The following is a 23,619-nucleotide window of genomic DNA, read 5'->3' as shown; positions in this document are numbered from 1 at the left end:
GACCCGGGGGCGGTGCGGGATCCAGGGGGCGGTGCGGGATCCGGGGGCGGTGCGGGGCTCGGGGGCGGTGCGGGGCCAGGGGGCGGTGCGGGATCCGGGGGCGGTGCGGGGCCCGGGGGCGGTGCGGGACACGGGGGCGGTGCGGGACACGGGGGCGGTGCGGAGCGGCCATGGCGGAGGCAGCGGCTGCGTCCCCGCTGCTGGCGGCCGCTCGCCGGGCGCACGAAGCGGCTTTCGGGGCGGCGGCGGCGGTGGCCGTATGGGCGCCCGGACGGGTCAACCTCATCGGCGAGCACACCGACTACAACGGCGGCTTCGTGCTGCCCATGGTAAGGGCCGTGCTCCGCCGCCGCGGCCCCGTGATCGCTCCCCGCTCCTGCCCCGCGATGTCCCCGCGATGTCCCCGCGATGTCCCACCGTGCCAGGAACGAACCAGGACGCCGCAGAGCGGCTTTAACACCCTCCCCGACTGCTTCTCTGGGGGGCTGAAGCCTTTTCTCTGCAGCCCTGTCGGTGTTTAATCCCCGGAGGGCGATGTTTTGCTGGCAGAGGTGGCTGGCAGCAGCTGGGGCTTCCTGCCCTCCTGTGCCTCGGTGGGGAAGCCCCTGCTCAGTCTTAAATCAAACCTACATGGGATTATTTGGAGGCTGAAGAGCGTGGGAGCAGGTCAGCTGAATTCCCCTGCAAGGCAAGAAAACTTCCCCAAGCCTCTCACGTCCTTGTCGAGGGTTTCCACTCCCACACGAGCCCAGCAGCCCGCAGCCCGGCGCTGAGCTGGAGGGGTCGGTCACAGCATTTCAGTGCTAAAACTGACCGTGTGTGGCATTAAATAGCCAGAGAAGCTGGTGCTGCGGTGAGCAGGGCAGAGTTACGGGGAACGTGTTGGGTGCTGCCAGCTGCGGGTTGATCCCACCAGCGGGGCTGCCTCCAAGGGGTGCCATGGGGGTCTGAGCCCACCTTCCCCACCCACCCAGGCCCTGCAGCTGGGGACGGTGCTGGTGGGATCCCCCACGCAGGACGGGACCATCTCCATCGTCACCAGCTCGGCAGAGGCGGACGAGCCCCGCAGGGTGCAGTTCCCGGCGCCCTGCCCTGGCTGTCCTCTGAGCCCGGGGCAGCCTCGCTGGGCCAACTACATCAAGGGTGTCATCCAGCACTACCGGGGTAAGGCTGGGCTGCGGGCTGGGCTGAGGCAGGAGAGGGGGGAGATGCCCAGCTCACATGCTGCAGTGGCTCACCCTGTGCCTTGAAGTGAGGTGTCACACAAGGCTGCTCTCTGTCAGTTCCCTGTGAGCCCCAGAGGGGCTCATGCCCCCCACTCCTTCTTTCTCTTCCCACAGGTGGTCCTGTGCCAGGCTTCACTGCTGTGGTAGCCAGTGACATCCCCCTGGGTGGGGGCCTGTCCAGCTCGGCTGCTCTGGAGGTGGCTACTTACACCTTCCTCCAGCAGCTCTGCCCTGGTAAGGCAGGAGCCAGTCCTGGCCCCTGGTGCCTCTGTTCCTGTGGGAGAGTTGAGATTGGGGAAGACGGGGTGCCCTTAGCAAGATCCTTGGGGAAATGCCCCTGTGGGGTGGATCACAACCCCCTGCTGCAGCCAGAGCTGGCACTGCTGTGGCTGCAGCGCTCCTCTGGCTCGCCCAACTGACCTGCCCATGCCTCAGGACCACCCCTGGGGCTGGCCAGGAGGATCAGAGGATGTTCCTTCGGGAGCGTCTTCTCCTGACCCTCATGTCCCCCAAAATGGAGAGATCTGAGACACTAATGTCAAATGAGGAAGCAATCTTTTACCTTCCTGTTTGCTCCCCCTGCTCCAGAGCAAGGGGCAAAGGTCCCAGTGCTGCTAACCCATGTCCCTCTGCTTTGGCACAGATGATGGTGATTTGGTAGCCAAGGCACTGGCGTGCCAGAAAGCAGAGCACACGTTTGCTGACATGCCCTGTGGGATCATGGACCAGTTCATATCTGTGATGGGCAAGGAAGGACACGCTCTGCTCATTGACTGCAGGTCAGGCTGAGTGTTGAGTGGTGTTACCACCTTGGTCAGGTGGTAACGACCTGGTCTCATGGCTGTGACAAGAATGCAGGTGTGCAGGGAAGGGTTAAGCCCTGAACTCAGCCCAAAATCTCATCATGAGGCTGGGACTCCTTGCATTTTAGTGCCTGTGTCTTGATTCCTGCTCCTGCATCCTTTCTGTCACTTTCTGCCTGACCTGTCTTTCTTACAAAGTCATGAGGGGCTTTTATGGGACTGATAACCTGGAGGGAGTGAAATCCTGACCCGCTGGGACTTTGCCTCCGTGGAGGCAGGAGCCTCCTGCCATGTGGCCTCACTGGAAGGCCGAGGGCTGGAATGGGCAGGGGGATGGGCTCTCGCTGCAGGTCTCTGGAGACCGTCCTCGTCCCGCTGCCAGATGCCAGCTTGGCCATCCTCATCACCAACTCCAACGTGCGGCACACGCTGACAGGCAGCGAGTACCCCACGCGCCGGCGGCACTGCGAGGAGGCGGCTGCGGCGCTGGGCAAGGGCAGCCTGCGAGATGCCACCATGGCCGAGCTGGAAGGTGGGGATGGTCCCTACCTCCCCACTCGTCAGGGAAGCAGGAGCTCGGTGCCCCAGTGGCACAGGCTTAGACTGTGGGGCAGCTCCTGGGACGGGTGGGTGGGTGCATGCAGTGGGATGGGAGCTGTGGCACAGGATGGTTGCAGGATGTGGCTGTGCTCAACCCTGACAGCAACACACAGACCCAAGTGGCTTTGCTGCAGGGACTGCTGTGCTCAGCGCTGCTGAGGCTACACTTCAAATACTATGTTCAGTTTTGGGCTCCTTGCTACAAGAAGGGCACTGAGGGGCTGGTGTGTGTCCAGAGCCAGGCACTAGAGCTGGGGAAGGGGCTGTTGCACAAGTGTGATGGGGAGCAGCTGAGGGAGCTGGGGGTGTTTAGTCAAGAGGAGGCTGAGGGGACACAGGAGCACTGTCTGCAACAGTCTGAAAAGAGGTTGTAGAGAGATGGGGTTGGTGTCTTCTCCCCAGTAATCAGTGATACAACAAGAGGGGTGTCAGCCCCTGTGCCAGGCTCCCAGGAAGGTGGGGAGTCCCCATCCCTGGAGATATTCCAAAGCCATGGAGCTGATGTGCTGAGGGCTGTGGGTTAGTGGTGGGCTTGGCAGGGTGAGGGGAGGTCTTTTCCAGCTGATGTGATTCCTTGATTCTGTGTTTCATTCTCTGACATGCCTGGCTGTGCAGCTGCCAGGAGCCGGCTGGGTGAGGAGGTGTTCCGGCGGGCCCGGCACGTCATCGGTGAGGTAGCACGGACAGCCCAGGCAGCACAAGCGCTGCAGGACAGGGACTACAGGATGTTTGGGAGGCTGATGGTGGAGAGTCACAACTCCCTCAGGTGAGAGTGTATCAACCCTGGTGCAGAGCAGGCTGTCAGGGGCCCTGGCTTCAAGTTTTCCTGGGTTCCTTTGCCTGTGGGTGTAGCCAGAACCGTATCTTGCCTAAAGTCTCTCACAACTCAGTTTACCAGAGAGTGTTAAGAAAAGCCCCCTGCAGCAGGGAAGTACTGTGACAAGGCAGCTGGTCCTGTGCATTACAGACACATGCTGCTTTCTGCAGTGCTCAGTGGGTCCACAACACTCACAGCCTTCTCATGTATATATACACTTAGAGGCAGGGAGCTGGACTGGGACCTGCAGCCTCCAGCACTGTGAATGGATGCACCGAGACACGTTTCAATTGCATGTGGTGCAGGGACTATGGCTGGGGTGCAGAACAGGGCTGACCACGGGTCTCCCTTTTCCAGGGATGACTATGAAGTGAGCTGCCCGGAGCTGGATGAGCTGGTAGCAGCAGCCTTGGAGGTCGATGGTGTTTACGGCAGCAGGATGACTGGGGGAGGCTTTGGAGGCTGCACAGTGACACTGCTGGAGGCTGGGGCTGCAGAGAGAGCCCAGCACCACATCCAGGTACGCAGCAGCAAAGTGCATGAGACTGACCTGAAGATCCCACAGAAACACTCAGGAGCATGGCCTGGGGGACACCATTGAAGCTGAGCCCCTGAAGCCCTTGGGAATGGTGTTGATCAAAGGCTGTGGATGCTACTAAGCTCTTGCAGGTAGTTCCACACTGTGCTGGTCACAAAGTATCACCCAAGGAGCTTGCTGTGTGTGAAAAGGAGTCGGGTGAGCTTCAGGAAGGCCAAATCTAGCTAGGGAAAAGTAATCCAAGCCCAACTTGGGTAATGCTGAGCTGAATGCTGGTAATTACAGCCCATGGAAGATGTCAGTGCCATCATCACTGTTGTCTAAATCAGCAGCTCAGTGAGCACTGATAACTGAAAATGCCAGCACAATAGGGGTGTCAGGAAATGGGAGCTGGGGATGAAGCAGAAGAGTGTGGCCAACAGGTTGGGGGAGGTTTTCCTTCCCATCTGCTCTGCCCTGGTGAGGCCTCATCTGGAGTCCTGTGTCCAGTTCTGGGCTTCCCAGCTCAAGAGGGACAGGGAACTGCTGGAGAGAGGCCAGTGAAGAGCTACAGAGATTATCAGGGGACTGGAGCATCTTCCTTATGAGGAAAGGCTGTGGGAACTGGGGCTGTTCAGGCTGGAGAAGAGGAGATAGAGGAGGGATCTCACCAACACTTATAAGCACCTAAAGGGTGGGTGTCAGGAGGATGGGGTGACACTTTTGTCTGTTGTGGCCAGTGACAGGACAAGGGGTGATGGACATGAGCTGGAACACAAACAGTTCCACTTGAACATGGGGAGAAACTTGTTTAAGGGTGAAGGAGCCCTGGCCCAGGCTGCCCAGGGAGGGTGTGGAGGCTCCTTCTTGGGAGGTTTCCAAACCCTCCTGGACACGTTCCTGTGCCCCTGCTCAAGGGGAACCTGCTTTAGCAGGGACTTGGGATGGAGCAGCTCTGCAGGGCCCTTCCAACCCCCACCACTGTGATTCTATGGTTCTATGCTGTACCCTAAAAAGCACCTCAGGTGGCTGCACAGTTGGACTGTCTGACAGGGCCTTGCTCCTCCTCCAGCACCCCTCAGCCTGGCCTCTTGCTGTGAGTACAGTCCCAGAGCACCAGCACTTACTACTCCTCTTGTCTCCTAGGAGAGATACAGCGGCACAGCCACCTTCTACCTCACCAAACCCTCCAGGGGGGCAAAGGTGCTGCCCCTGTAGAGGAGCAACCACCTCTCCTGGGCTGGGATCCTCTCTTGCCAAGAGGCAAATGCTTTCCTCTCTTCACAAGGGAATCAATTTGTCTGTCTGCATCGTTTGCCAAATAAATGCAAAACATTTGCATACTCATTCTGTGCCCACCTGAGCCGAGCTCTCACGCCAAAGTCCCTGGGAAGCTTTCCTCAGAGGAGACTGGTTTAGCTCCAGTTTGCACTGGTTTAATGAGCCATTATTGGGGATGTGGAGTCCAGCACTGCCTGTGGAGCTGCAGTCACAGGAGGGAATGGCAGTGGAGGAGCAGCAGGCACTGATACTTGGCAGAAGCCTCTGCTTGGGTATGTGCTGCTGGCACATGTCCTTCATCTGTTGCTGCAGATGGAAGGGGGGGGAGAGCCTTGGTTTTTTTTATCTTTTTAGAGAAAAGGCAAGAGGCAGACTGTAGAGAAAACATTTATTGAGTGCCTTAGGAAGCCCTCTGATCAAAGACCTGCTGTCAGGGAAGGCTGCTGGACCTACCCCGGGAAGGCTCAAACACCACCAGCCCTAATGACCAAGTGAAAATGCAAAAGTGACCCTGTAATGGGTTCGGTGCAGTCACCTTGCATGGGGGGATAACATGATGCCCTGGAGAGCAGCAGCTGATGGGCTGTGCAACAGGATCTTGGATAACAGGAGTCTTTGGTTAAAATACTCAGAAGTAGGGCTCCCTTTTTAGGCAGTTTTCAGTGTATTACCCAGGACAACAAAGCACAGGGAAAGGGTCACAGAGTCCTTGTGCAGGAGGAGACATCAGCTGAAGAGGAAACCCCAACCCCAAAGGTGAGAGTGGGAAGGCACTGGTACTTGCTCAGGAAAAATAAGTGCTTCTTGACACAGTAAAACCACAGAGTTGGTGAAGTATCTCTTGACCCAAGTTCAAAACTGACCTGTTTCCAGTTGCAGTCCCAGAGATGCCTGTGGACTTGACTCACCCATGTGCATCTTAAAATGTGTGCAAGCCTTCCTCTTCATATGAACAGCCTGGAGAGGGGAGGCAGCCCTCAGGTGTCAGAGCTGGAAAAGCTTCTGAGTCAAAAAACCCAAAAGAATGACAATAAAAAGAACAAAAAAAAAGCCAAGGTCTGGTGTCAGATCAAAGCAGGCAGGTGATGGTGCCAGAGAGAGCAAGCAGCTGCTGTTTTGGTTGGAAGCTCTAATCCAGAAGGGTGGCAGCTGCTGCTTTGGGCAGGCTCCTTGCTGTCGGTGGGCTCTGTTCCTGCTCCCCCGCAGCTGGAGCACTGGGACACGCTCTGTTCAGCAGCACAGGGAGCAGGATTGTTCTTGTTGGCAGAGGGATGCTGGGCAGTGTGCCCAGAGCCAGGGAATGAGGCCCAATGAGGGCTGAGCTCAGCCCTGCACCTAGCTCTGGGTGAAGACTGCTGAAGGAGGCTCAGAGATTTGCTCAGGATGACGAGAGAACCTGCTGTGCCCAGGCTTGCTCTTCCCTTGGGATCACAGATTCCTCTATGGATGGTACTGTTGGGAAAAAGGGCTTTTAAAAGATACCCAACATCTTCTGTCCAAAAGTCTCATGCTTTCCACATCAGGCACGTGAGGAAATCCCAGGCACATTCCCATCTGCAGGCACTGCTGCCTGGGCTGTCCCCATTCCTCACACCTCCAGGCAGCTCCCAGCCCTTCCGTGCTCAACTGCTGCAGCCAGAGAGGCCTTGGCCAGGGGATGTTGTGCAGGGAGAAAGTCTGGCTGCTTGCAGCCTTCTGCTGGAGTCTGTGGTGCTGGAGGAGCTGAGGCCCAAGACAGAACCTACCAGCTCATCAACAGGCTCTCCCTGCAGGGTTGAGTGGTCTTTGGATCAAGCCCTTCACTGACTTCCAGTTATTCATGTCCTCAGCAGCCACAATCCCAGTGTAGCTTCCACATTCAGCAGAGGCCTCATCCACCTCCATTTTTTAAATAATAAAATACATTTTTATATATATTTTTATATATATACTATGAAAACTGTACAACATTGTATGCAAAACAACCCCAAGAAAGCATGAAAGGCCATCGTGAGTAACGCTATACAATGGAAGGTGATGCTTTGCTTTGCTGTGGTGGTACCCAATGTTAGCAGCAAGGGATAGACACAAATAGGTGCAGTAGGAAAGCACAGGTGACCCCAAACCCTACCTTGCAGCTCTCACATGAAAATAGACAATCAGAACAAAATAACCATCTGCAGCAGACAGGTGAGTTGCTGGATCCTGGAGCAAAGATGGCAAAAGTGGCCCCCTATAAATCAGGATGGTGCCAGCTGGGATCCTCTCAAAATCAAAGACCTGTGAATGAATCATTCTGTTGCATTTATCTGGGGAGGCTGGAGCCATCGAGACACCCGAATTTCAGCAGGTGTATTGGATGGATGGGCATTGAAGAAGAGCATTGGAATGAGCGGTGACTGTTCATGGAAGACATCCCTGGGGACTCTGCAGAGCAGGACAGGGTGAGCAAACCCTGAAGGATGAGCTCATGACGCAACTGTGGCTCCAAAGGGGAGGTCCAGAGCTTGAAGTGGGGGTCTCTATCCACAGGAGCAGCTGCCCAGGCACTGCTGCAGCATCTGGATGAAGCACCCTCGGATCCTTCCACAAAGTCCTGCCATCTGAATGCAAACATCCCACTCACAGGCAGCCTGCCCTGGCTCAGGCCTCATAGAACTGCCTCTCCATCTGTTTGGTGAGGGTCCCACTGGACATGACAGTCCTGCTCACAAACTCTTTGGTGACCTGTTTGGTGAGGGTGCTGCTGGCACTCTCCACTCGCTGGGTGCTCATCAGCATGTCTGCAACGAGAAGCTCAGTGGTCAGGACACTGTGTCAAGTACAGGGTCACAGGGAATAGGATCTGCTCTACATGATGGTTCCTGGCAGAGGTTATTTTTCCTTGAATACCACTTCCACTGATGGAAATCCTCTCCACATCAAGTGATGCAGTACTTTGCTATGTCAGTCAATAAGATGCATCTCCTAATATCTCCCAAATTCTTGTTGCAGTGTGAACCCACGAGTCCATGAACTCAAATGAGATCATGAGACAACTACACTGATGTAATTAGAGGTGGCTGTGACATTTCTCTGTTTTCTCCTGCTCTGGAGAGATCTAGCCTTGAAGGAAGAGCTATGATTTGGTCCCTAGTGATGTTCCTGGGGAACTTGGAAAACTCAGCATTCCCTCTATGACTGCACATGGGGAAACAACTGCAGCTGCCTCTAGGGCAGAGCAGGGACACAGGAAAGGTTTTGGTCCTCTTCATCAATCCTGCCTGACAAACTATCCATCCCTGCCTTTGACACTTGAGGTAAAAGCACTCCCAGGCCTTTGGACAAGCAGAGTTATTCTTTGGTTTCTGAGGGTTTTGAAACAGAGAGTGAGCTCTCACCTGTGAAGTGGGGATCCAGAGAGGAATGGCTGATGCTGGTTTTGGTGGTGTATTCAGTGGGGAAGTTGTACACTTCTTCTCTCATGTACTGCTGTCCTCCAAATTGGGAGAAAGTGCCTGGGGAGAAGGAAAAGGGATGAGTCAGCCAGGAAAAACAAGGAGCTTCCAACCCCTCAACTCTTCAGAGTGAGCACCAACGGTCAGAGCCAGGTTTAGGAGGAACTGGGATGACTGGGAAGATCTTAGTGCCTCCAGTTATGTGTACAACCAGGCATGAGACAGAAGTTTCATAATAAACTAAACAGCAGAAGGTTTTCATGATCCTCCCTCATGCAGTGCACCAGGTCAGTCCTCACAAGGCACAGCACTGTCTTCTTGTCCTTCATGGAAAATGGAGTCACCACCAGAGCTGGGAGGGGACTCCAGGAGTGGTGTTCCCTGCTCTGAGAGGCTTTTATCTTTACACTTCCTTCACACAAAGGCATGGTGCTGTACCTCCATCCTGAGATTCGATGGTGATGATGCCTTCTCTCTCTGGCCCAAAGCCTTGGGTGGTCTTGGCTTGCACTTTGAACTTGTATGGGACATTCTCGCTCAGCTGAGGCACAGTCAGGGTAGTTTCTGGGTTGTCTCCTTCAACATAGATATTCCTGGGCTCCCCTAATCCACACAGACATACCAGTGGTGAAGACAGACAGGAGTGACAGTCCCTTCAAACATGCTCCCCCCAGCTCTGGCTGTTGTCTCGCTTTCCCCAAGCTTTATGCCACCCACAGACTATATGATGGCACCAATGGGTTAAGTCAAGCCCATTTTGTACAGTGGAGATCCTCAACAACCGACCTAAGCTACAAGTCCTTTATCTTCCCACCACATCTGTTACACCAGACCATGCCATGACACAAAGCATCAGGGCCCAGCAGCTCCCACACCTGGAAGCAGCCTCATATCCCCACTTTGCATCCCTGTAAGCAGACAACTTTGTAGCTGGTCTCAGCAAAAAATGCAGCAAGTTGCTGCCTTTGCTGGAGGTATCTTGTGGTCTAGTCAAGGAACTGAGCTTCCACAGGCTGATACTGTACCTCCTCCGTGCAACATCTCACAGGTGACCATGTAGCCCAAGATGGACCCATTGGGCTTGCGGGGTCTTTCCCAGCTGAGCTGCAGGGAGTCAGGGCTGAGGGCAGTGAAAACCAGTGGTCCAGGAGCACTGGGTGTGCTCAGCGTGAAGGGTGAACCTGCAGAAGCACGAGAGAGAGGTTGGTACCACAGAAGGTAGTGAGGAGCCTGGGAGGGATCTGCACACATTTCTGAAGCTGGAAGGTCTCAGCTATCTAGACAGCTAGTGAAAGCTGAGTGCACAGGGACAAAGGTCCTACTTCTGAACAAAAGGAAGAAAAGGAGATCTCAGAATGTGATAAAGGGAGAGAAACAGACAGCAAGGCAAGCAGCTGCAGCAGAGGCAACAAAGCCACCCTTCTGTCCCTCATCCACCTCACCTGGTACAGGGCTGAGGGGGCTCTGTGGGTCCACCTGGGACTCTATGGTGATGACTCCTTCCCTCTCAGGGCCCCAGCCCTCCTCGCTCTGCGCCTTCACTTTGAAGATGTAGGAGTGGTTGGGTAGCAGATCCTCTACCACCACTGAGTTCTGGCTGGGGTTGGGGATGGTGAGTCGGTGCACCTCTCCTGGGGGACACAGGGATAGGGGACATCAGCACCATGTTGAATGTCTAAACTCTATCTCAAACAAACTGCCTGGAGAAGTCACCCTCCCCAGCCACCTCCCTCACACCTTGTCACCAATAACTGGTAATGCAGGATGAGGTGTTGTTTCAAAATAAGACTTGGGACAAACAATAGCTGCTTGAAAACTGAAGGATTTTCAGACAAAGGTAACTACACTTTCATGAATGCTGCCTCAAATTTCATGTAACAGAAATATTTCATTCCAATCCTTCTTTCAAATCCAATGTGATGAAGAAACCTTCAACTAAGATGTTGAGGCTGGTGAAAAACAAGTCTTCTGGAGGAGGATGACTCCACAAGCAACCCCAGGAATTGTCCTCTGAGTAGAAACAGGGAATGAGAGCTGTGGGGCAGCTGAGACATTTCTTCATGGGCACACAAAAAGTCAAGTTGGGATCAGTTCCCGAATCCCAGAATGACTGGGGTTGGAAAGCACCTCTGGAGATCACCTGGTCCAATCCTCCCCTGCTCAAGCAGAGCCACTCAGAGCCAGTTGCCCAGGAGAAGACCCAGACCAGCCTCTCCACCACCAGAAATTCCCACTCCCCACTGCCTGGTGAGCACTTGCTGCCTGTTCACTGACCTCCATTGAGTAGCTGGTACTGCACGCTGTAGCCCTGCACCTCCTTCTCGCAGTGTGGCTCCTGCCAGCTCACCTTCAGGGAGGTGGGTCCCAGGGCAGAGAACACCAGGCGTGTGGGGGTGTCTGGGATGCCCAGGGGCAGCCTGGAGTCTGAAGCAGAAAGGGAACATCAGGGTGGGGATTTGGGGACTGGGAGTTTAAGGGATGGGGAAGAGGAGGGAGTGGCACACGCAAGCGTGGGATGGTCCTGATGGTCTGGGGGGAACGTGGCAAGATGTCATCTTTGCAAGCTGGCCTGGCCTGAGGGGGGACTGGCTGGCTCTGCACACTACAGTGAAGTCCCATGTGCTTGGGGTCTTAACCTTGGATGGGACAAGTCAAGGTAAGCTTCATGTCCCTGTGGTAGTGAGACCAGAGCAGGGGCCTGGGTGGTGTTTGTGGCTATCCTCACTCACCCTGAAGCACCCTGTCCAGTCCCCCAGAAGCTAGCTCAATTAGATGTAGCTCAATTAAAACTGTTCTTAATCAATAGCTAAAGCAGCCCAATGCCTCCAGGGACTGTTCAAGGGGACAGGGGCAGCTGGGACCAGGCCTGGGTGCTCTGACTCCCCCTCAACTCATCTCACTGGGACACAAATCTCATGATGAGCACAGCAGCCCCCCAGGTGGCACTTGGGGACTGAAGCCCCTCATTGACAGGGGCTTTGACCAAGGATCTTGCAGAGGGACATCTCATATGGAGCACACATTCTCCCCAAGAATCTTCCAAAGGCCTGTGAGGTAAGATTGAGAACAAGAAGCTTGTTAGGACTGAAGAGGATGGGAACAGTGAGCTGATCAGCTCGTTAGAACGTGGTGGCAGTGGTGGTTAATCAGTCCAGGTGGGTTGAAACACAGCTGAAGTGACCTGCAAATGGAAACGTGGTGTGATGAAGGCACAGGCCTGGTCAGGAGGAAGATCAGTGTGACACACAGCAAGCCATGGAGAGAGGGTTCGTAGTGAGCAGTGGACAGCAACAGCTCATGGATGGCCGGTGGCTTGGCTGTTATGGGATGCATGATGGGAGGAGACACCAGACAAAGCTGTACCTATGTACTTGCAAATCCCTGCAGACCCATCAGTCATGATTATAGAGTCCCGAAAGCCAGTGCTGGGGTAGTAACCCTTCACCTTTGCCCTGCTCTTGAAACCCACATCCTGGCACCGTGGGATTGTCCTCCCAGCATCTTCATGGATGGGAGGGAGGAGTCTCCCTGGGTAATCTACAGAAGCAGCGCAAGAGAAAGAAAGAAAAACACCATTGGAGGCTTCAGTGTGGGTCCAGCCCAGGTGCTGGCTCCTGCAGAGATGGCTTTTTAAGGCTCAGATTTGAAGAGCCTTTTAACAACCTTCTGATACACAGCTGATACACACACAGCTGATACACACATGTGGAGCTCAAAGGCAACCATGCTGCTATATAGAGTAAAAAGAAGAGGCACATACTCTTTCTTGGGTGCTTTGTGGTGTGAGGACAAGGATGTAGCTCCCTTTCCTGAGCACTCTGCATGTGAGGGACCCCTTTCCAAAGTGGTCTGGGAGCAGGGTGGCCTTAGCAAAGAACCTACATAAGTGAGGATATGACCCTTCCAGGTCTCTGATTCATAGGCCCCCTTAGCTGTGAACACAGTTCTTACCACAATAAGATTCTCAGGGCATGGGTCCAAAGACAGTCAAGGGGGTGGAAGGGAAGGACAGGTCCCATCACCACAGCACTCACCGTGCCCCATCAGCATCGTGGAGTAGTCTCTCGTCAGGGAGGAGCTCCCCATCACCCTGTGCTCCTGCTGCATGTGTGAGCTTTGCTGGTGGTAGCTGGTGTTCATTGTCCTGGTCAGCGTGCCGCTGGCACTGCCAGGGAAGGAGAAGTCCACACGGCCATTCAGCAAGTGCTCTGTGAAAGAGGGCACACCATGAGAAACCTGGCTGTGGATAGGCCTGCTGTCCCCCACTTTCCATGGGGAGGAAGCAGGAGGCATCATGGTGCACTCTGCCTTGGCTGCATCCCAGCTTCAGCCGCTCTGGAAGGTTGTTCTGGAGCGCTACATCTAGAACAAGCCACAGCCCCCCAACACAGTGACGCAGAAACAAACAGGTAAACAGAGACTTTGCCAGCACAAGAGACACCCACAGTGCCCAAGGTAACTCCAGACCTCGGCCTCGCTGGGACACTGCCTCCTGGTTCTTGCCACGTTCTCTCAGGTCTCTCCTTAGACACAAGCACGGGTTTATCATTTCAGATTAAAAAGAAGAAGGTGGAACAAGCAAAACAGCCCTTTACGGATGTGGTTTCTCCAGATCTCACTCTGGATCCCATCTCAGCTGGGTCTGACAAGCAGGCTCTGCTCCGTTGTTCTGGTCCTTGACAAAACCCCCATCCCTTCCCAGCAGGCCAGGAGAGATCGACTACCCATGAGACAGTGGTTTCTGTTTAGTGAGTCCAGCAGATCTGCCCCAGAAGCTCGAGGCACTTAATTAAGGTGAGGAACTGCCCTTGGAGGTGGCACTTAACAAGTATCATCTGAGTTTGCTCCTGCCTCGAAGGTCCAGCCTTTTGTAGAAGCAACTTGCTCGCAGGCTCCCAAGTCCATGCCGAGATGGGGGTTACCTTGACACTCTTGTGAACAGACACACCAGGGCAAGGTTTTGAAGCGGGCTACAGCACGTGAGCAGCGCATCAATGCCAACATGAGGACGGGCACACAAGGGGAGGAAGGGAACACACACTGGGGCAGAGCCCAGGCGCCGGCCCCTCGGCTCGGAGCAGGACGAGACAGGACACTCGGTGCCGTAACGGAGCTGTCCTTCACCTGCTTGGGGCCGGGGTGTCCCGCTCCTCCTCAGGCTGCCAGTAGCCACGTCGCCGTCCTCCTCGTGGAGGAGACCCTCGGTGTCTGAGGAGAAGCGGCTGCTGCCAGAGAGGCGGGGAATGGTTTCAGGTGGGAGCCTCCAGGTGATGCGGCGGAGATCCAAGTCTTCTCCCAGCAACTGCACATATTTCCACCTGGAGCCTTTTGGGACAAGGCAAGCACTGGTGTTGGCATGATCTGCAGGGGACAGGGTGGGCTACCCACCACCTTCGTGCTGCTTGCTGGGGAGGGGAAGCGACAGGCGTTACTGGGAACAACACCCCTTCACAGCCCGTCTCGCCAAGCGTCGGCTGATGAGTTCAGGTGGCACAACCATTGTGTGACTGGTAGATGGAGGATGGTGGGAACGTGACACACGTGTGGTTCCTCAGCCCCAGGGTTGTTTTCCAGCCCTGTGTCCATCACAAGAGGCGAGAGTCAAAGTCCCACCACGTGCCTATCCCTGTCACGAAGCCTCTGCGGTAATTGTCCTTTGCTCGGGAGAGGTTTCCTCACTCCTTGATGTGAGCTTGGGATGGTCAGACTCTTGGTGTTCCCATTACCTTGCTCTCTGAAAGGACCAGGGACTCAGCTCCCAGGCCCTGGAGAACATCCCCAGGGAAGACCCTCCAGATGCTACTGACAAGCCTCATTGTTCCACTTATGGCCCATCTTCCCCTCCTTGTCCCAGCACACGATAAGGGAGGAGTCAGCCTCATTCAGGAGGGAAGTGATGAGGAGAGGGCAGTGGCTCCCCAGCACTTGGCGAGTTCCCTCCTGTTGGCTTGGCCAAAACTCAGCACATCCAAGGGACTCAGAGGTCTGTGCCTTGCCAGTGCTTGTTTGCTGAAGTTACTGTCTGTAACTTCGTGGTCCAAAAGGCAACAGGAAGGGAAGATGAATGGAGAGCAGGGGGAGCATGAAAAGCTCCTCTCCCACCCCGCACTAATATTTCTCTTTGCCTCGTGGCTGAAAGAGGGAGACACTGGTCTCATTTACACTATGACTAGTCAAGTGTTCCCATGGATGCAGAGTGTGCTTTGGAGAGGCTGAACTCCACCATATCCATGACTTGGATCTCCCCATCTCCATGAGAAGGACAGGAGCAGTGAAGCTCATTGCTGAAAGCTGTTGTTAAGGAAAATGAATGTTAAAAACGGACCTTTGCAAAACTCAGAGCAACACACCTGAATCATCAGAGACACTGGGCCGCTTGCTGCCAGCCGGGGAGCGAAGCACGTCAGCGCTGTACATCAGGTAGCTGTCGTAGTCCTCACCTCCCTCTGCATCAATGATGGGGACGTCAGGGATGATGGGGACTGGAGGAGGAGTGCAAAGTGCCATTAGACAAACAGCTGAAAACCACACACGCCTCCCACAGCTCAGGCTGGCCTTCAGCATTCACCAGGGTGTCTGGGGCAGCGGTGTGAACGGGATGAGGAGAAGCAGCTGGGGCAATGGGGAGCAGGGAGTGATGCAGAGCACTCCCCAGCACTGCTCCTGCCCGCCCTGCTCCCCAGCCAGGCAGGGCAGCAACTCACTGGACATCGGGCGCTTGGGCTGTGTGGCAAGGTTGATGGTGGCTTCTCTCTCAGGTCCCCAGCCAGCACCATTTCTGGCCTTCACCATGTAGCGATAGGGCTGGGACTCTCGTAGGTTTTCTATCAGCACCATGCGCTTCTTTGGGTCTTCAACCAGCACCTTCTTCATCGGGCCAATGGGTACTGCAAACACAGGTATGTTTATCACCCAGGAGGTCTTGAGACACAGAGGACCCCACAGCACCCCACACTTAGCCAACAGGCTTGTTGAGGTGCTGTGTCAGGACAGCCTGGCTCTGGGACACTGTGCAGCAGCTACGTGGGCTGCTCACGACAGGTATGATGTCTCAGAGAAATCCTCAATCAGAATGCTGAAGTCAACCTACAGCAGAAGTCTCTTGTTGATTTTGTGTCATCAAATAGCATCTTCCTGCACCCTAGCCCTAGCTCTAGACCTATGAACTAAGTTTACAGTGCAAAACACCATGGAAATGAATGCCAACTGAGGGTGCTCCAGGCTTTGCAGGATTAAATCCTGAGGGGTAATTTTTCTATACTCTTAACACCAAGAAACGACCCCTCCAGATCCCAGTTTTCACAAGAAACGTGCTTGGAGCCATTCTGGTTCTGCTGCTTGGAGCCAGCCCAGCCTGCAGAAGGTATACTCTAGCTCCTGAGCCTGGCTGGAGTGCCCCAGTCAGAAAGTGAGCTCTTACCATTGTCCTCATTGACAAGTCCATAACTGACTTCATAAGCTGTGATCTCCCCGTTGGTTTCTGCAGGCTCAGCCCAGCTCAGCTGTGTCACAGTGGAAGACACAACGTTGAAAGCCAAGCGGCCAGGCTCGCTGGGCACTGGAAAGGCAAGAGCAGAGGGGACAGGTCATGGCAGGTCAGGAGCCAGCGCATGCAGATACACAGAGCTCCTCAGATTACAGCTGGGTCACAGTAGGAGCTGCTCAGGGCTTGTTGCCAAGACCATGAGAAGCTCAAGGCTGGAGTCCTGATGCCATGCTGGCTGTGCAGGCACTGACTGGCTCCCACAGCGTCTCTCACCATCCTCCAGCGTGCGGCAGTGGATGATGTCGGAGTAGGCCCCTTCACCCATGGCGTTGTAGGCACAGACTTGCATCTCGTAGTCACAGAAGGGGTAGAGGTTACTCAGCTCTGCTGATGGGGCTTTGACATCGATGAGATGGGCTTCTGACTCTGGGTCCCCTTGGATCCAGTATTTTGCCTGGCAAAGCGAGAGCAAGTGGTGATTCCTTCAGATCCTCACCACAATGGGTGAGAAATTCCCCATCTCCTCTCAGACCTGCTCTGGGAAAGCTGAAGTGTGTCATTCCTCTGGGAAGCCAGTACATGGTAAGTGATGGAAAAGGAGGTGAACCCACCAGGAATCTTTCCCACAACTCCCACATCCATCCAGCAATGGTCCCTCAAGGGTGCAAGGGGCCAGAAGGAGTGAGCTTGCTCCTTCCTTTGGGCATCTTCTCCTCGTCCCTTTGGCACAAATGGCTGTGTGTGTGAAATCTGCAGGCTGGGACCCACACTCTCCCCTGGGATCCACTCACCCCTTACCTTGTACCCCAGAGGTTTTCCCGGCGGAGGGAACCAGCTGAAGCGGATTTCCCTGGAGCTGAGAGCGTGGGCGTTGGGATTAAGGGGTGCACTCAAGCGGCCTTTGGGGGACTGGGACACCTGCCCAGTCATCGAGGGGACACCATCCACCACCTCTGCAGACACAAACAAGAAAGGGCACATCAGTGCTAGATCCTATGTGGAAAGAGAAGATGGAAGTGTGTGTCTCCACTCTGAGTGAGCCTCTCAGAGCCTTTCTGAGGGGCAGATCCTTGCTGTAGGAAAGGGAAACTGAGGCACTTGGTGATGACATCCCCCAAAGCCACAAAGCAAGCTGGCATGAGACAGGCTCAGAGCCTCCAAGTTCTGCACCTTCTGCTGCTTCTCACAAGCTACCCAGGGGGAAAGAAATGAAGACACCACCCTCTTGTCTCTGAAAATCTTTAGGTCTGTCTGAATGTACTTAATAGTGCTTCAACATCTTGACCAGTTCCCCTGTGCAACCATGAGAGAAGACAGAGGTGGGCAGTTACTTTTCCTGGAAACCAATCAAGTCCATCTGAGAGCTCTCTGGAGCCTCTCCAGCCCCAGTGCCTGTCCCTGAAGTGATTCTGGTTAGTACCAGTGACAAAGGACTTTCTTGTACCTCCAGTATCCGTAACCTGGACTGTGATCAATACATTATCGACCCACTTGATGACAACCCTCATGGTTTTTGCTTGTCCAGCCCCAGGAACCACCACTCACAGCTCATGGGAAGTGTCATTTCTCCCCTGTTTTTATAGCTTTTTATTCAAATCCTCAAGGAAACGGAATGAAGAACCCACTGTATTTCCTTTTCCGAGGCACACTATCCATCTCCTTCCCACCCGTTGTCTATACTCACTAACGCCTCTAGAGGGAGGCCCGAATCTACCAGTCAGAGCTGAAGGAACCGTTTCATTGCCGTGTTTTGGTGTGAGGAGCAGGGCTGGAGCTCTGTACATCATCTCATAGAATCATTGAATTGTTCTGGTTGAAAAGATCTTTAAGTTCATCGAGTCCACCACTTCCCCTCACCCTGCCAAGCCCACCACTAACCCATGGCCCTCAGCACCTCAGCTACACGGTTTTTAAATGTCCAGGGATGGGGACTCCAGCACCTCCCTGGGCTGGTGTGGGGGTCCCACTGGCCCTGCTGCCATTCCCCACTGCCTGGCTGGCAGCCCCTACCTGGGTCAGCGATGGTCACTGTGGTCTGGGGGTATCGGCCGATCTTGGCACCGTGCTTGGGATGAAGGAGGTCGATGGCAAACTGCTTGAGCTGGCTGTTGTGTAGGAGGGTATCTATTTCTGTCAGCTCCAACAAGGGGACCTGCACCTCCTTTCTGGTCTCCCCAGGCTGGAAGACGAGGTCACCCTCTGTGAAGATGTAGTCCTGGAGGAGAAGGGAGAGGTACGTGATTAGAGCCCAGCAGTAGCCATGAGGAGGCTTCCAGAGACCTGTCCTTTGTCTCCCAGTGAATTTCCACTTGCCTCCCAGCACTCACAGTTCACAGAGCAGCTGGTATCCTCTGCCTCAGGTACAGGAAGCCTCTCAGCTCCCTGAGGAGCAAAGGTTGGAGAGGAATGCCTGCCCCTGTGCTAACCTCAGACCTTGAGCCTCTCCTCTCCCATCCACATCCCCTTTGAGCATGATCAACTACTCTTCTGCAGCCCCTGGGTTGGTTCCTTCTCAGCCTCCTCATTCCTGCCTGCCAAGGCCAGGAGCATCCCCCTTACCCTGCCGTTCTTGGCGGTGAGATCCCGGGTCCTGTAAGTGACTTGGGATTTCCCGTTGTCTATGATCTCCCGGAGGACAGGGATCTTGGCCATCTTATCAAAGCGGCTGTGGGAATAGGCTGGCTGCAGGAAGGTGATGAGGCTGCTGGCTGGAAGGAGCAGTAGAGAAGGGATGTGCAAAGCAAATACATGAAAAGTCACGTAACAAACATGTAGGTGTCCTCCCTGAACACAGTTTCTATTCCCCATGGGTATGAATTGTGTATAAAACAGTACTGCATGTGCTGGAGACTTGATCTCTCCTGACTCATGCTCAAAATAGCCAGGTAGGACGCAGAGACAAACTGCTGGGGATGTTTATCTGCCTCAAGCACACTATAACAGCAAAGAGGTTTTACTTTACCCCAGCAATCTATGAACTGGAGCAGTAGTTGGTCTGGACCACCATATGGGCAACCCTGGATCTGCCATGGAGTTGGCAAAATCTAAACTTGTGATGGTGAAATGTTTGGGTCTGTGTCACCAGGGGTGATGACCTTCCTTTGGATGCTTTAAAAGTTGCTCTAGTTTAGACCAGGTGACTTAAGATATAAGCCATCATGCAAGTCTCTGGCCTGTGAGCTGGGGGAGCTCAGATGCACAGGCTGCACCTTCCTTAGAAACCACAGGAGTTCATCTGGACATGGCACACTCAAACACAAAGTCCCTTCACCTCGTGCCACAGCAGCCCTTCACCTTGTTCTTTGATGATGGTGATGTTGACCAGCCTGCGGCCAATCTCTGCAATACCCGTGGGCACATCAATGGCCTCCACCTGTAGCTGCTTCTCATCATCATCATCCTCCCTGATGAAGAGCGGGACACGGACATCCACCAGCTCCACGGCCTCTTGGAACTCCACCATCCCATGAGCATCTGAGGGAAGGGGCAATGGTGAGAGGTGGGAAATGCTTCCCTGCCCAGCCAGGAGACAGCACTGGGCTCTGCTCCCTACCTTGGTCTGAGGTCACGGTGTAATAACCTGGAGAAACCTTCAGGTCATTGAAAGCCTCATGGGAAACGTGCTTTTCCATCACTTTGATGATCTCTGGCTTGGCAGAGCGAGGGGCAGTGAGCACCGTGTCCACAATGGTGTGGTCCTGCCTGTGACCAGTGGGAAGAGAAAGCTGGGTAAGGGCTGAGGCCAGGGTTGCTCATCTTACATAGCGACATGAAGGGGCATCCAGTCACCACATGTGTGTGTGTACAAAGAGGGAAAAGCAGCACAAGAGGGCTGCAAGTTCCTCTTACCTTTTCCCAGAATTGGGCTGTAACCTGGGGGGACAAAAAAAAACCCTAAATCAGTGTGACTAACATGTGTGGGGAGACACAGTTCTGCATGAATCACAGTCCTGTGCAGGTCTGAGCTGCAGCAGCTGCCCTACGGGTGCCAACCTATCTTCCAGAACCCTTGGCCCCAGCACATGTTCCCTCCTGCCTGGCTGCTCCCTCCAGCCCTGGGTTTCCCAATGCAATGAGGAATGTGCCCAAAGGGGAGATCACATTTGGTCAGAGCCATGGGGAGGGGATAACTCTCCCTGCTCAGAGCCAGCATCCCCAGCCTCCTCCGTCCTGCCCCAGGAACCCTGCCCCACAGGAGGGCTGTTCCCTCGTGACTCACCTGAATTTGGTCTGCTGGAGCTTGTGGGAGCCAGGGATGTGCTTGAAAACATCATTCAGCTGCAAGGAGCAAGAGGGACTTTCACAACTTAGCCCTTGCTGAACAGGGACATGCTCAGGAGGAGATGCTGCTGTCAGCAAACACGAGAGCCCTCTGGCCACCCCAGTGTCCTGCTCCCTCATCCTGCCACACCAGGAAGTGACCAACACTTGATTTCTCCACAGGACTCAAGCTGGAATACAGGCAATTCCACTTGAACATGGGGAAAAACTTCTTTGATGTGAGAGTGAGGGAGCCCTGGCCCAGGCTGCCCAGGGAGGGTGTGGAGGCTCCTTCTCAGGAGGTTTCCAAACCCACCTGGACACGTTCCTGTGCCCCCTGATGGAGAGGAACCTGCTTTAAGAGAGGAGCTCTGCAGGGCCCTTCCAACCCTCCCTATTCTGGGATTATGTCACATGGCAAGAGGCTGTGAGCTGAAGCCAAACAGGAGCTTCAGACCACATGCTCTGAAGCAATCCTCAGCTCTCATCAACATGATGCTCTGGTAATTCTCACAATCGTGATCTTAAAATCTATGTTTTCTTTCAGAAAGAGGAAATATCACTTCTTCATGAGCTGTTGGACACTCCCCAGCATTGCAGACATCCCCTCAGCATGGCTGTCTGCTAGTCCCACTCCAAGCCCCAGGGTCTTACATTCTCCTCCACTTCCTTGCGCAGCTGCTCACACTCCCGGGTGTCCGGCTTCACCAGGTTCTGTGTGAAAAGCCGAGTCAGCCTCAGAGACAGCCCGTAGGGAACTGCAAAGAGAAATTCCCGACTCAAACTCCTGCCTTCTTGTACCACTAACACCCAAACCCCACAGCACCAGCAGAGAAAACCCTCTGAGAACTGCAGGGCTAACTGGGAAGCTCTCCATCAGATCCAGCAAAGGATCCGTGTCCAGTGGTGGTTCTGGACTCGTGCCCAGTGTCCAGTGGTGGCTCTGGACTGATGAGGCAGCAAAATCAAGGCACAGTCACTGAGCTAATGAGACTAAGACACATTCAGGGTACAACCAGTACTGGGCCAGGATGTCAGAAGGTCTTCAGGGCTGCTGCAGGAATGTGCTGCTCAGCTTCCCCCAGGTTGGAAGCAGGTAAAGGAACAACCCCCCTTACTATTGGGCTTGGAGGCAATGCCATGGCTGCAGGAGCTGGGAGCCAGCACGAAGGGTTCATATCCTCTATGGCACCCACAGCATCTCCTCTGTGCCCTGTTCCTCAGATGTGGCACTCACTGAGATCCTTGGGGTTGGTGGCAGCGAGGGAGGTGAAGCCCTGCTTGTGAACGTTGTTGTTGATCTTCCAGCGGACTGTGTCACGGCCCTTGAGGGAGCCGCTGCGGACCATGGGGGTATCCAGGTGGTCAGAGGACATGAGGCTGTGGCGAAGCATGTAGTGATCCTCCTTGAAGCCAACAGTGCGACCTGCAGAGCCAGGGGCAGGGTCAGAGTCTGGGCAGACTGAGATAATGCCAGTCATTAACTTCCCAAAGCCAGAGACATTGTTCTAGGGGATCCTTAGGGCTTCCACCATGATAAGGGTGTTGGGATGCCAGGAGTGGAGTGGTGGAGAGGGAGTGTCCATGAGCAGGGAGAGCACATCACACCAGCTAGATATTATAGGGGACACTGGTCAGTGGAGAGCCAGCAGTGAGATTCCCATCAGGGTATGGAGCAGGAAGGAGCAGTGGAGCAGAAGCTCAAGGACTCCTTGGCTCAGACTCTCTGCTGGGAGCTTTTTCCCTGCTCAGAGAGGAGAGGGAGGGACGCTTATCTCAGCATCCCCCAACCCAGGAAGGCAGTGAACCCCACAGTTCCCTTTGTCCCCCACAAGCTCAAAGGGCTGGTACCTCGTGCACAGCAGGGAAGCAGGGCCAGGCAAGCCTAGAAAACAAATGGCAAAGACATGATCACTTCATGACCAGGGGCAAAACCCACCACGTCTCCATCCAGGAGCACTCACAGCAGCAGGGATGGCCAGGCAATGCATGGATTGGACTCTGGAGGCTGATTTTAGCCAGGTAACATGTCAATGGGAGAAATGAGGCTACAGCAGAGGTGCTGGATACCACTGGGACCCAGTCCCTCCAGTTTGGCCATGCTGGAGGCTGTGTGGATTCTGGAAATTTGTCATGTTTTTGGCCATTACCTGGTCCTCTCCCTGGTCTGGGGCAGCTGACTGAGGCACTCACCTTGCAGCAGGCACAGAACTTCCAGCAGAGCAGCAGCAGCAGCCCCAGGAGCAGGATCAGAAAGATGAGCAGCGGAATGAGCCAGAGGAAGCTGCCCGGTGGGCACTCTGCAAACAACAGCAATGTCACTCCCAGGCATCAGCCCCCTGTGTGAGTGGGCAGGGAGGGAGTGGGGAGGCAGGGACAGAGGGGACAGACTGGACCACAGCTCTTTGAGAGATGGAGCAGCCCAGCTAAGCTTGGGAACTTCTCTCTTAGTGCTCACAATAAAAAGAGCTGTTCAGAAAGAACTGTCCCACCTCTCTGCTCACATCCAGCCATCCCAAGGGGCTATTCAGCACCTCACATCAATCCCTGTCTCTGCTGGCATGGAACAGGCACTAAAGGTGCTGGTCTCTGAGGATGCTACACTCCACTCCTTGCAGTTCGTGTGACAGACTGTGTCACTAACCCCTGGCACACAGGAAGGTGGGCAGGAGGTGCTGCCTGCAGCTTAACTCTTCCCAGGGGCACAGCAAAGGGACATGGTGGGGCTCAGAGGTGTTGTGGAGCAGGTTGCTGCTGATCCAGCCCCTAGGCTGGACATCCTCCTCCTGCCAGGCCACAGCTCACCTTTTTTTTTCTGCACATGGACAGTAGTGTTGGGGAAGATGATGGGATCTCCCTCTGGGATGTAGTGGTATGTGCAATCATCATCCTCATCCTGGAACGAGCAGTACTCATTGGCCTCCTCTGCAGAGAGGGGGGACATGGTTGCAGAGCCATCAGGACTGAGAAAAGCTTGGGGAGCTGCCACACACACACACACACACAAGACAAGGCCCACGGGAGATACTCCACATGTGCCTGCACGCAGTTCTGCTCCTCCCTGTACCTTTCTTGAGCTCTTCCACCATCTGGATCTGGAGGTGGCACTTGCTGCAGTCCCCTTTCATGTTGCCTGTTCCCCAGGCCTGGCAGCGAACGCAGTCCCGGACGCCCTCACACACAGCCTGGAAGTGCTGAGCAGAGGGATGGGGA

General features: G+C 54.7%; 2 protein-coding genes across 5 annotated transcripts in view; one reads left to right on the top strand and one right to left on the bottom strand.

The window, feature by feature from the left end:
- The first annotated feature begins 161 nt into the window (after nucleotides 1-161).
- On the top strand, nucleotides 162-5,310 carry GALK1 (galactokinase 1). Its single transcript, XM_062010478.1, has 8 exons — nucleotides 162-329; nucleotides 975-1,164; nucleotides 1,341-1,460; nucleotides 1,870-2,005; nucleotides 2,380-2,561; nucleotides 3,245-3,395; nucleotides 3,804-3,966; nucleotides 5,110-5,310. Exons 1-8 carry the CDS (start codon nucleotides 171-173, stop codon nucleotides 5,179-5,181), a joined length of 1,173 nt encoding a protein of 390 aa, XP_061866462.1. The 5' UTR covers nucleotides 162-170; the 3' UTR covers nucleotides 5,182-5,310.
- Nucleotides 5,311-5,625: 315 nt separating this feature from the next.
- ITGB4 (integrin subunit beta 4) overlaps nucleotides 5,626-23,619 on the bottom strand; it is a 30,213-nt gene continuing 12,219 nt past the window's right edge. For 2 of the 4 annotated variants that reach the window (XM_062010474.1, XM_062010475.1), the window contains exons 16-40: nucleotides 23,474-23,600; nucleotides 23,212-23,331; nucleotides 22,600-22,706; nucleotides 22,258-22,291; nucleotides 21,644-21,832; nucleotides 21,061-21,164; nucleotides 20,366-20,424; nucleotides 19,996-20,019; nucleotides 19,700-19,848; nucleotides 19,441-19,620; nucleotides 18,706-18,854; nucleotides 18,157-18,361; nucleotides 16,945-17,099; nucleotides 16,420-16,600; nucleotides 16,081-16,218; nucleotides 15,365-15,547; nucleotides 15,011-15,142; nucleotides 12,695-12,868; nucleotides 12,024-12,197; nucleotides 10,935-11,084; nucleotides 10,103-10,291; nucleotides 9,686-9,841; nucleotides 9,099-9,263; nucleotides 8,604-8,720; nucleotides 5,626-8,006 (exon numbers count right to left, since the gene is read on the bottom strand). In XM_062010474.1, coding sequence (XP_061866458.1) covers nucleotides 7,867-8,006; nucleotides 8,604-8,720; nucleotides 9,099-9,263; nucleotides 9,686-9,841; nucleotides 10,103-10,291; nucleotides 10,935-11,084; nucleotides 12,024-12,197; nucleotides 12,695-12,868; nucleotides 15,011-15,142; nucleotides 15,365-15,547; nucleotides 16,081-16,218; nucleotides 16,420-16,600; nucleotides 16,945-17,099; nucleotides 18,157-18,361; nucleotides 18,706-18,854; nucleotides 19,441-19,620; nucleotides 19,700-19,848; nucleotides 19,996-20,019; nucleotides 20,366-20,424; nucleotides 21,061-21,164; nucleotides 21,644-21,832; nucleotides 22,258-22,291; nucleotides 22,600-22,706; nucleotides 23,212-23,331; nucleotides 23,474-23,600 — 3,501 coding nt within the window. In that variant the 3' untranslated portion in view covers nucleotides 5,626-7,866. Of the gene's footprint in view, nucleotides 8,007-8,603; nucleotides 8,721-9,098; nucleotides 9,264-9,685; nucleotides 9,842-10,102; nucleotides 10,292-10,934; nucleotides 11,085-12,023; nucleotides 12,198-12,694; nucleotides 12,869-13,784; nucleotides 13,986-15,010; nucleotides 15,143-15,364; nucleotides 15,548-16,080; nucleotides 16,219-16,419; nucleotides 16,601-16,944; nucleotides 17,100-18,156; nucleotides 18,362-18,705; nucleotides 18,855-19,440; nucleotides 19,621-19,699; nucleotides 19,849-19,995; nucleotides 20,020-20,365; nucleotides 20,425-21,060; nucleotides 21,165-21,643; nucleotides 21,833-22,257; nucleotides 22,292-22,599; nucleotides 22,707-23,211; nucleotides 23,332-23,473; nucleotides 23,601-23,619 lie in introns of all 4 variants that reach the window. The other 2 variants (XM_062010477.1, XM_062010476.1) reach the window with 2 other exon arrangements.

The sequence above is a fragment of the Colius striatus genome, chromosome 18, assembly GCF_028858725.1.
Source record: "Colius striatus isolate bColStr4 chromosome 18, bColStr4.1.hap1, whole genome shotgun sequence".
In the NCBI taxonomy this organism is placed as follows: domain Eukaryota; kingdom Metazoa; phylum Chordata; class Aves; order Coliiformes; family Coliidae; genus Colius; species Colius striatus.
This window is presented reverse-complemented; position numbering and strand designations above follow the sequence as displayed.

Coding starts and splice junctions, on each gene's coding strand:
- GALK1 (XM_062010478.1), top strand. CDS start 171: ATGGCGGAGGCAGCGGCTGCGTCCCCGCTGCTGGCGGCCGCTCGCCGG. Junction 3,396..3,803: donor GAGAGTCACAACTCCCTCAG/GTGAGAGTGTAT, acceptor TCCCTTTTCCAG/GGATGACTATGAAGTGAGCT. Junction 3,967..5,109: donor GAGCCCAGCACCACATCCAG/GTACGCAGCAGC, acceptor CTTGTCTCCTAG/GAGAGATACAGCGGCACAGC.